The sequence below is a fragment of the Agrilus planipennis genome, unplaced genomic scaffold (genome assembly GCF_000699045.2).
Source record: "Agrilus planipennis isolate EAB-ADULT unplaced genomic scaffold, Apla_2.0 scaffold240, whole genome shotgun sequence".
Taxonomy (NCBI): Eukaryota; Metazoa; Arthropoda; class Insecta; order Coleoptera; family Buprestidae; genus Agrilus; species Agrilus planipennis.
In genome coordinates, this window is record NW_020439153.1 from 369,097 (window position 1) to 380,997 (window position 11,901).

The following is an 11,901-nucleotide window of genomic DNA, read 5'->3' on the forward strand; positions in this document are numbered from 1 at the left end:
AATAAAATTTATTTAAATAATAGTGCTTTTTGAATCTTAACGGTTAGTAATTGCTTAATATGTATATAAATTCTATTTCTTATTCACATATTAGGAAGTTATTGTTTTAAAAAATTGAAGTATTAGAACTTATGTTAATTGTCTAATTGTCCTTTTAGGAAAAACATTATTTAATAACGAAACTTTTAGTTGACATTCTAAAATTATTTAATATTATATACATTATATAGGACTATTATATTTCCCTACATAAAAAGGGCAAATTGCTGCAGAATATAGAACAACTAATGCTTGACCTTATATGGTCATGGTCATACTAATCAAACAATAAAGTGCACCGTTCTCTAATTTAATGTAATAATACCTAAGCTTTTTTAGTTAAGGTCATTTTATTTCAATAATAGTTTGTGGGCAGATCATCGACAGCCTGGTTTGATGCACATACAATATTTGATTTTATTTTTTGCAGTTAGCATTTCCTACAAGTATTTTGTATTACATAACATTTTCGATTATTATCAAATTATTGGTTAATATTTGCAATTATTAGCATATTGTCGATTATATTATTACATTAGCTTCTGTTTTAATTCGTCTATACTTTTGTTATAATAAAATCTGATTTGTATGTAAATTTAATATTACAGGATACTTAATGTTGATTCTAATTAATGACTATTAAATGTTTTCAATAAAAATTTCGCAAAAACATTATGTAGCACTCATTATGCAGGTCCGTACTTAGAATTACTAGTATGGTACCGTTGTCTATTCGTGACCCTATGGCGATCGAATATTGACATTTAAACATGTTCAGTATGTCAAAAGATTGGTGATTATTAAAATTCCATTTAAATGAGACCATCTTTGATATAAAAGCTGGCAGATTTGCAAGAAATAGCCTTTAATAGATAGTCATAAATTAAGTAGGTTTTACAGGAAACAGATACATAATTTAGATTTTTCTCATTAAAATGAGTAAAACATGAACTATTTCAGATCAACGAGGTAAGTTTCAACTTTGATAATGTAATTGTAGACTTGGTCATTTAACTTCAACTTTACTTATTTCTAATTGTCAAAACATCTATTGTTGGTATTGGGCTTCGTACGTTCCTGACCTCTGAAGGTCACTATCAGTATAAAATATTGTTAGGCACTTAGAATTATACAGATTTTGAATCCATTTAATGACCAATGTGGGACCACGTTGTTGCTGTTGTTCGCTTCTTACGAGTCTAATTAATGTTGCTAATTATATACGTGTGTGTGCATATTTACATATGCGTCTGTAATAGGGACCATTTCGTTATTGGCATGTGATATATGTAAACGATTGTACTACTGCATATATGTACATTAATAATATATGTATATGTATACAAATAAATGTTGTTGACGAATGCAAATGCGTAAATTGTTTTAATTCATAATCTTCGTCAGTAAAAAAAAAAATAGATCAAAGAATGAAGAAGGAAAATCTTACCTATGAAGTGTTTTATTTACAAAAACAAGCATGTTTTAAGGGCCTGTAAATGGGGGAAGTTCTGGTGAGTATCTTGTAAATGTCGCGTTTAATATGTTGGCTACGTCCTTTGTCTATTCCGAATTGTTTTTGCTATTAGTGAAAGGCAGTGAAGATAACCCTGGAAACATAAAAAATATTAAAAATTGTGACCAGATGGAAGGATCGCTGAAGATGCTTACCACTCGTGCTAAGAAACGTTAAGAAGGAACTCCAATCGACGACAACCTTTAGACCTAAATCAGGACGACATTAGTTCACCTATTGGTCGTAAAAGTCTTTACCAATTTGTCACTCTTCATGTGGCAGTTGCTCAAGTTGTTCAGGATGTTGCAAGTAGATTTGTGCTTCATTTTATCAGTTTATTAAGGACCTATTCGTTAATTTCTGCCAAATAATTCATTTTGGAGATTAGTATTGCTCCGTCGAAGATTTCTTCGGAATTTAGTGAATCCATAATATTTCTAAAATCAAAGTCAAGTCAATAATCTTATACTACGGAATTTGAATGAGATCTACTCCTATTTCTTGATGAAATGGATATTTGCCATTTCCAATATCCAATAATAGTTTTGACAATGCACCATAATCTTCACTGGCTCTCATGTTGGATCGTGGATTATGAGCTTAATTGTAGCTTCATCGCAGAAAATCTAATTCGTTGTGCAATGGCGGAGTTAGAAATTTGTGAAAATTAAACAGGTATCACAATCAGCATTGCGATCATGATGCTTCGTCGACATCAAACCTTTTCTTGATAGTAGTCCATAAGGGCTGAGACAATAAATATGTTTCGTAAAACAATGTCAGTCTTTTTATTACTCATATTTCTTTCAATCCGTCAATTTTATTTGTTAGAAATTTATTTAAATTTGAACCATCACATTTTTAAAGAAACATGAAACTTAATATCTTTCAATATTGTTTGTTTTTCTTCTATACTACCCAAACAAGTACTCGAAATTTATTTTTTAGTATCATCATGTTTACATCGACAAGAGAAATATGGCTGCAGATCAATTTGTGTATTAATATTAGTAAACTCGATACATAACAATAATTTTATTTGTGACATATCAGGTAGGTAAACTAAAAAAAATACACGAATAAATCATATTACAGTATAGAGTTTAAACTATTACTGACGGTAATATTATTTTGCTGATCGAAATGTGCCTGTAATGTAACTGTAAATTAAATTCAGCATTTCGGCGGACCGCCATACTCCCTTGTCAATTTCAAAATACGCTCGGCTTCCCTAATTCCGCTTAATCTAGCCCCGTGTACTGTCGAAAAGTGCCCCGTACAGGTAGCCTCCCCAGCAAACAACAAAATAGGAGGTACAGGTTCACAAGGGCCGGGAAGAGGAGTCGACAAATCACACTGATGACCAACACAGGAGGTCAAGCTCATGTAACTAACTGCTCCACAAAAGTAAGGGTCACAGCTCCATTTTGATCGTAGAATGGTACTAGGAAATGGTAAAGAAGCGTCTCCAGTGAACTGCCTCAGAACACGAGTTACTCCTTCGGCAACTTCTTCATCGGAAGCCCTTTCCATTTCTAAAGCTTCCGGTCCGGAAACGTACGCGCACAGTACATGTTTGCTATTTTCCACTTCTTCAACTGAACTAAGTCCTTTGGTCCAGTCTTGTCTTGATTGTTGTTCATCAGGTGACCAGGCAAACTTGACCCCCCCTTCGTTCCAAACCCAAAACGGTCTGCAATAGTCTAAAAAGATTTTGTCGACATGTCCGAATCCTAAATTATGAATGGCTTCCATTTTTTCTGCCGATAACGGAGGACAAAACAATTTATCCGCGTGTTGCTTTAGAACACCAAGCGACACTGTAATGATGACGTAGTCGGCGTGATACTGATCGCCATCACAACACATCACGACAGCTCTTGGACCACCCGATTTGTTGCTTATGGTACCCCATCTGATCGACCCTACTGGTTTGTTGTATTTGATCGCGCATTCTGGAAGGTCTCGGAGCAACGGTGACAATACTCCAACGAAACCCAGTGGAACACGTAGCTTTCCTCCGGGAATTCCCACGTAGCTCCCGTAGTTGTCGGCGCTCACTTGGCATAAACTTTCTCCCACTCTGGATCGAATATTCGTCAATAACCCAAACATTACTCTTGAAACATCATACCTAAATGAAAATTAATTTTAATATCTTTTCCTCTGTGGATAGAGAAGGTTAGCTAAGGAAGTTAATAAAAATAGGGCACCTTTCCAGGCATGAAGGGAACAAGCAAAAACTGGAGTTAAAAGAAGTAGAGGCAGACCTAAATAAGGATGTAGGATGTTCTACTTTCAGGAAAATGCGAAGATTATCTCAAGTATTATAAATACGATAATAAATTTATTTTTCCTTCATTTCTTTATCAATCTATCAAAGAATACTAATGAAATGGTGGAGTCGCCAGACAGCACACACCTTTTCTTCGATTTTGAATGATTTTGTAGTAGAAGTTCTGGTAATGTTACTAGTTGTTATTTTTAAATGATTACCAATATTTAATAAAATCCAAATGAAAACAAAACATTAGATTAGAAGATATCGTTGATGAGGTTTCACTATACATATTCCTTTAGTACATCTGCATGTGTCATTAAATTAGATGTTAAACTGCCTGGCAGGGACAAATCGACATTTTCATAGTTAAACTGGAGGATTATATTGGACATACTTGAATATTCTAATCAGAATTAGTAAGATATAAATTCACCATCCCTTTTCAATATGTTGAAAAACTTTATATGATTTCAAAATTTCGAAAACTCGTGTAAGTTCTGGTCTATCGATGCACACTTTAAAGGATATCATATCATGTAATACCTTTCTTCTTCTGGAAATCTTAAAAGTTCTTGCTGTATTCGTAGGGTCATGAAATTCATCAGCGATCCATGCTGTTTTCCAACGCCTGTCATGCTAAAGAGTGCCGCTGCTTCGCTTTCGATTTTACGAAAAACATGATATGCGGACGTTGCAATATGAACGTCAACTGCCCTGCCGTCACTTGTGCAGAACAGACCCTTCAGGGGATCAGGACGTTCAAGAGGAGGTTGCAAAAGTCCTTCCTGAGCAGCTAAATTGTAAATCGGATTTGCCATACAACCCCCTTCAATATACTGTGCACCCATTTCTGCTATAACATCACCCAGCCAACAGGAATGAATTCGACCACCCGGTCTGCAATTAAAGAAGTATTATCTGAATCATTTTAGCAAGGCGAATTGAACCATAAATTATTTAGACTTCATTCCATAGATAGTTCAATGTAAAATTAATAATCTAGTGATAAAACAAATATCTCTTTTTGATCCTAAAATGCTTAAAATCCTGCAAATAGAGACAAAAGAACTCAATGTAGTCCAGTTACCTATCGGTAGCTTCCAAAATGGTAAAGTTTGTAATTCCGCATTGCTGAAGTCGATGGGCAGCGGATAAACCAGCAACACCAGCCCCTACTATTACTACTGAAGGTTCAGGTTTGCATGGATCCACCATGCAATCGGATATGGTACACACTTGAAAGTTTTCTTCCGATCCGGAGCCGCCGCATCTTTGAGTGTCTTTCAACGAATGCGTTACTCTCAAAAATTTTAATTGTGTCACGGAAAAGCTCCTGGGGATGATACGCTATTCAGTTACAATCAATTATACAACGAGGGTCTCAATTACCTTGTGCAAATTATAATCGTACGAAAATTGTATAGTCGAAGTATTTTATTTGGAAGCATTCTGTTAATTTTCTATTTTTGTATCTAACAATGGGTTCCTGAAATCTATATAACAAGTAATTTTTCACAGTTCAGTTTAAAACATTCAAGAAATTTAAAACACAATAAGAAGATGTCAATATAATCACAACATTACTGTCAACTAATTCTACGTATAAGCTTCTTGATTGGGATTTTTATTTAGAACTTCAGGGTGAATTTTTAATTATTTTAAACCATGGAACTCCGAATTAATACTATCATGGGTTAAATTCTGTGCTGACGATCGGTTAATTAACAATTTGGAAAAGATTACTTAAAGGGTGGTCTGTGAACTTGTCAGAAAAGCAAAAGTTAAAAGCATTTGAGGTGTGGTGTTATAGGAGGATGTTAAAATGATGTGGCAGTGGACAGAGAAGGAGAACCAAGAGCGATTAGAAGCCAATAAGAAAATATATTAGACGCAGAAACAGTGAAAGACCTTTATATCCTGCAAGCAAATAGTTAAGGATATTAAATTTTCTAGTTTTTGCGAAGGCGACTCTATAATGATGAAGATAACTATGGGTTAACAGATTAAACAATGAAGTAAAATCGTCGGGTGCGAATGAATTGTTCATTTAGTCAAAAACCCTTTTAATTCTTTGAGATAAGGCTATTTTAATATATATAGGGTCACGACCTAGCTACCTATGAAGAATTCTTTCTACGCCAATGATGACTTCCTTTTAACTTTCTAGAATTATTAATTATTATAAACTCTATTAAAAATTGCCATCTAGTTAGTATTTGTTGCTGTCTAACTAAATCAACTATATCAATGCGAGCATTTATTAAGTACTTGATCTGAAATTTACCGAAAATACCAGTTGATTTTTCTAGATGTCATCAGCACATCATACTTTTATTAAATAGTGTTAATTAACAATGTTAATTATAGCAGAAATATACTGATTGTTGGATGCAGCCTAGTTTTATTTACACATTACTCTAATAGACAATAGCTTGGCTGATGTGGTTTTTCACGGTTGTTTCTCTGTGATAAGAATAATTACGTAAGAGAATATATAAGATCGCACAATTCATTACAGCTGTATCATAATGGGACAATTTAATTACCATGATACACTCAAGAATGCACATATATGTATGAGCGCTGGCCAAAATCGATTTTAGTACATCATTAGTTATTTGAAGAACTTATTTAAATGTTCTGTTGTATCTTAATTGTCAAATCAATTTTTAGTATATCCTTATTGCATAGTTTACGTATTTAAAGATGTTTCTCTAATTTGTTTTTTGTGTTCTCATATCTTACTCGAGTTTCCACTAATTCTTTTTTATTTTTATTAAAACTTTACAAAAATATTGAAAAGTTATATATATTAAATTATTCAGACATTCCCTGACACACAAAGGCAGTTCCTGCGTACGCAGCATCGATATGAAGCCACACACCTTCTTGGGTCGGGAGTAGTAGTTTATTTGCAACTGCAATAATTTCCCTTAGGGAAAACTCAATATCAGCTGCCGTGGTAAATCTGCTACACACAACAAATCTTACAACAAGTTTTCCCATGAAGTGGCACGGAATTAAGTAGAGTTTCTTCCTCTCTGTCAAAAGATTCAATAATTTTTGTGTAGAATTGTCACCGGCCCGCAGATTAAATAGTACAAGGCCCATGTTCGATAAGGGAACGTCAAATCTGTGGTCCTTTTTCAAAACATATTCGAAATACTTTGCCAAAGATGCTTGATGTCGTATATGATTTCTGATCCCGTCCGTTCCATATATTCTCAACGTGAACCACACCTTCAACGCTCTAAATCTACGCCCTAAAGAGATTTGCCAGTGTCTGTAGTCAGGAACGAGACCTTCGTATTTGTGTCTTAAATAGATCCTCTCGACTTTGAATGCATCTATTAAGGGTTGGGATTCTTTTAACCACATAGCAGAACAATCAGAATTGACCAGCATCCATTTGTGTGGGTTGAAGTTGAAGGAATCCGCGAATTCGATGCCTTTCATCAAATGTCGATATTCTGGACACACAAAGGCAGTTCCTGCGTACGCAGCATCGATATGAAGCCACACACCTTCTTTCTTACAAATTGGTCCAATTTCTTCTAATTTATCAAAAGCGCAAGTGCCAGTGCTTCCCAAAGTTGCCACAACATAGAACGGAATGCGATTNGAACAATCAGAATTGACCAGCATCCATTTGTGTGGGTTGAAGTTGAAGGAATCCGCGAATTCGATGCCTTTCATCAAATGTCGATATTCTGGACAAGAGAACGCTGCCCCGGCGTACGCAGCGTCCACGTGAAGCCAAATATTCCTTCCGGCACATACAGGACCGAGCTCTTCCAAATTATCAAATGCACATATTCCTGTTGAACCTAAAGTGGCAAGGACAAAACAGGGAAACATACCGTTACTTTCATCTTTTTCTACGGCTTCCAGGAGCGTCTCTGCGGTAAGTTTACCGTATTCGTTTGATGGAAGATGTTTCATTGGAATGGCTGCAATGAGACCAGCCTTTTCAACTGATGAATTTGCTTGGTCTGACGTGTATGCAACAAGACGACCCCTAATATCAGATTCTGTCATGTGCGGGAATTTTTGCTTTATTCTTTTAATCGTCCTGTCTCTCGCCGCAATGAGACAGATAAATGTTGTCTCACTAGCTGATCCCTATAATAATAATAATAATAGCAGTGATAACAACATTTAGTAAATATTACTTGTTACTGTTTTATTGTTACCTGAATCGTTCCACCTCCGGAAGATCCAGATTTATTTAGAAAACAATCTGGAAGACCGAGGAGCTTTGCAAGCCAGTTCATTACCAACATTTCCAGTTCTGTGCAAGCAGGACTTGAAAACTAATAAAGGAATAAATTCACGTACCAATTGACAAATTGGTAGGAGAACTGATGCTGACCTGATTTGGATCTAAAGGTCGTTGTCGTCTAGCAGGAGTGGCGGGCTTATTCCATCTCCGATTGTGGACATCCAGACCCAAATCAGAACAGCGTCAGTTCACGTATCAATTATCAAGTTATTTTGATTGTATTTTATGAATTACCCATGAAAATCCAACGCAGCCGATACCGGCACTTAGTAACTCTCCAACAATCGCAGGATACGAGTTGGCGGTTGGAAAATAAGCATGAAAATAAGGAGAATGCCAATGTGTAATTCCAGGCATAATTACTTTTTCCAAATCGGTCATTATAGCTCTCCAATTTTCTCCTTTAGTTGGGGCTTCTTCTGGTACTAATTTTGTCATATAACCCGGTTCAACTGACGGAATAACATCTCTACAAGGGTTACAAAAACATTCTGATTACAAATTAAAAAGAATTATATTTTCAGGAAAGCTAAGGATGATACCTTTCCTTTCCCATTAAATTAATATTTCCGTAGTAGCTGCTGTACATGTCATAGAAATAGCATATAAAGAAAGGATTTTTTTTAAGACAAATCACCTTACAGTAATTAAAGTAATTAAGACTATTACAAAAATTGAATAAGAAATAAAAGTAACTACTTATTGTCATCTAACTTAACATTAATTTAGAATTGTCCTTTGAAACATCAAAAACAAAAACAAGGAACCCTGGAAGCAGGACAAATAAATTTACGGGTAGGGTAGGCGTGATTTAAGGAAACAGGACATCAAATTGATGTCTGAAATCTGAATCAATTTTTGATTAAATTATGATATCTACCCATAAATAAATTAATTTAATGCTTACAAATTTGGAAGCTGAAATATATTATTTATTTCGTTTCCGTTTGTCTAAATTATTTGTTTGATGAACTCTTTAGAAAGAGCAAAATAAAAACCAGGAACTAATTGCCTCTAGGTAAGAAAATTCGTTAATTATTACCTGTTTCTTATGTTATCCAAATAAGTAGCGATGTAATCAATCATGGCTTTGCCAAACTGTTTAAATTCTTCACTATTCATCGTCACTATCTCAACAAATAGTTACTTATATCAATGAAAATGATATTAATATATAATGATATTTATAGGGATATTACAACTATTAAAATAATGTTCTGGAAAATATAATTGTAGTCTTCGATTTTGGATTATTATGCGTCTATTACGTACTTATCATAAAAACACAACGAAAGGATTTATTAATATTACGGATACTTAATGTTGATTCTAATTAATGACTATTAAATGTTTTCAATAAAAATTTCGCAAAAACATTATGTAGCACTCATTATGCAGGTCCGTACTTAGAATTACTAGTATGGTACCGTTGTCTATTCGTGACCCTATGGCGATCGAATATTGACATTTAAACATGTTCAGTATGTCAAAAGATTGGTGATTTTTAATTAAAAATCCAATTAAATGACACAATTTTAGGAAGGAAACAGGTACACAACTTTGGCGANTAATCTAATTATGTATTTGTTTTAAATCTAATTAACATTTAATTAATCAATTCAGTTATCTCACCGCCTCTGCCATTATACGTGTTATTATAATTCGATTACAATATCTTGCCATAACTACAGTTGCCTTCAATTAAACAATGGTTTGTAATGTAATTTTTATGTTCTATTAATTGATAAAGTGATTCCTTTATAAATTCTAAAAAATTAGATTAAAAGTATATTAAGAGCGACAATATTCTCTTAGATATCTTGGTAACTGCAGAGTATGACTTTGAGATACTTTATGTAAAAGTGCAACACATGTAATCATGATATCTTAAAACATTAGGTAGAGAGCAATGTTAAGTATGAACAAATTAATAGAATCTTTTAATGTTATCTCAAAGCTATTTACCTATTTTTTTTTAGGTGTAAGACAGTCAGAAATTCTTTTAATCTTTTGAAGAAAAAAAAACAGCTTTTAAATATTTGATTAGTACCGTTTTTACCCGATTAAAAGATTAATAATACATTTTCTTCTTACTTCAGACTTGAAATGCGTATGTAATGTCTGTTAAGTGATTTCATTGTACGATCGCAATTATTTAAAAATAAGAAGTAAAAGAGACTGGCGGAACACAAGAGAGTAAAAAATTGTTTGCATAAGAAATAATTAATTATGTTTACACATTCTTTGTTCTTTCTTGTTGCTTCGGGCTTGTATTTAAGCATGAATAGATACGTAAACTGAAACTCAGCGGAAATTGGTAGCAGCTAATAATGTCAATTTTATTATTGCTAGTATTTCTATTATAGTTTGATATTTATTTATATTTGCTTTAGCAGAAGTAAAGGGCACAAAAATAATTTTTCTCGCATATGTAAAAAGAAACAGTGTATAAATTAGAAATGGTTGTACAATTACGTAAATTACACTTTTGTATTTAGGCATCTGTAATTTGGAAAATTCAAGGGTTTTCCTCATTAATAATTCATATAGGTAATGTATTGAAGTCTGTTTTTATACATTAAATGTAAAATATAATGTTTAATGTTAATATTTTAATTGTCATTGACTTTTAGATTAGATAGCTCCTGAATTAGAAAACAATAATGAGTAATTTCGACCAATTTAAATATATTTTGCGTTTTTTAAGAAAAATAGGAAAAATAATTGTAGACGACCATGTCACCTGTTCGTTATACTATCTACGGCATCGCAAAAATAAACTATTTCACAAAAAGAACGAAATACTTACAAGCAATATGACACTAAACTATTATTGTTTTCAGGTTTTTGAAAAATGTGAGGAAAATGGCTACATACATACATAAATACTTATCACAATGAAATGAATAAGCTATTACTAATGTTAAGAGGAATTTTTAAGATTGGCATTCTATACGGTGAACCGTGTTATCTCACAATCACTGTCTTTTGTGTCATTATAATCAGCTACTGATTTGAGTTTCTTACGTAGTTACTTACCGTTGATTAAAATTGTAAAAATTAAAACATATTCTTATGCAAAATTTAGATAGATTTTAAACCATTTAAACATTGATGAAAAAACTGAGTTTATTTAATACATAAAACCTTATTATCGTCAAAATAATTACCTACAGACTGTAAGTGGAAATTTTTTGAAAATTGGTGTCATATTATACAACAAGAATGAACTTAGTTGCTTAAGAGGTATTTAGTTTTGTAATTATTGCGTCTGCACAAAGCTAAAATTAATGGAAAGTAAATGATTGTATTATTTGTAGTACTGTAGTACTAAGTATGTATATTCAAGTATTTGAAATATAATGGAATTTTCATTTGGCAAAATACTAATTAAACTTATTTATATTTATTTTTACAATTAAAAGACTTATTCAAACCATACAGTATATCACATTAAACACTTTGCTTCATCTTTCGGAAAATTGGGGAAGTTTTAGCAAAAGTAAGGGTGCAGAATGCTACCAGAGTTCTCGCGCAACAGAAGGGTGAGAATTGCTTTTAGGGATTGTGGACGAGGCATTTTCCACTTGTACATAACGATGGCAGATGTCGCAAATCGTTTAATAAAAATTTCTTTTTATACTATAAAGTATTATTTTAGATGAACTCTGTTTGAATAAAATTTATTTAAATAATAGTGCTTTTTGAATCTTAACGGTTAGTAATTGCTTAATATGTACATAAATTCTATTTGTTATTCACATATTAGGAAGTTATTGTTTTAAA

General features: G+C 33.0%; 2 protein-coding genes across 2 annotated transcripts in view; both read right to left on the reverse strand.

The window, feature by feature from the left end:
- LOC108739722 (lysine-specific histone demethylase 1 homolog 1) overlaps positions 1 to 5,418 on the reverse strand; it is a 9,343-nt gene extending 3,925 nt beyond the window's left edge. Inside the window, exons 1-4 of the mRNA XM_025977871.1 lie at positions 5,223 to 5,418; positions 4,921 to 5,166; positions 4,377 to 4,730; positions 2,731 to 3,686 (exon numbers count right to left, since the gene is read on the reverse strand). Coding sequence (XP_025833656.1) covers positions 2,731 to 3,686; positions 4,377 to 4,730; positions 4,921 to 5,166; positions 5,223 to 5,281 — 1,615 coding nt within the window. The 5' untranslated portion in view covers positions 5,282 to 5,418. The remainder of the gene's footprint in view (positions 1 to 2,730; positions 3,687 to 4,376; positions 4,731 to 4,920; positions 5,167 to 5,222) is intronic.
- Positions 5,419 to 6,650: 1,232 nt separating this feature from the next.
- Positions 6,651 to 10,997, reverse strand: LOC108739719 (aromatic-L-amino-acid decarboxylase). Its single transcript, XM_025977872.1, has 6 exons — positions 10,925 to 10,997; positions 9,158 to 9,242; positions 8,350 to 8,584; positions 8,027 to 8,146; positions 7,681 to 7,955; positions 6,651 to 7,440 (listed from the first exon to the last, which is right to left on the reverse strand). The coding sequence occupies exons 2-6, from the start codon at positions 9,235 to 9,237 to the stop codon at positions 6,651 to 6,653; spliced, it is 1,500 nt and encodes a 499-aa protein (XP_025833657.1). The 5' UTR covers positions 9,238 to 9,242; positions 10,925 to 10,997.
- Positions 10,998 to 11,901: the final 904 nt, after the last annotated feature.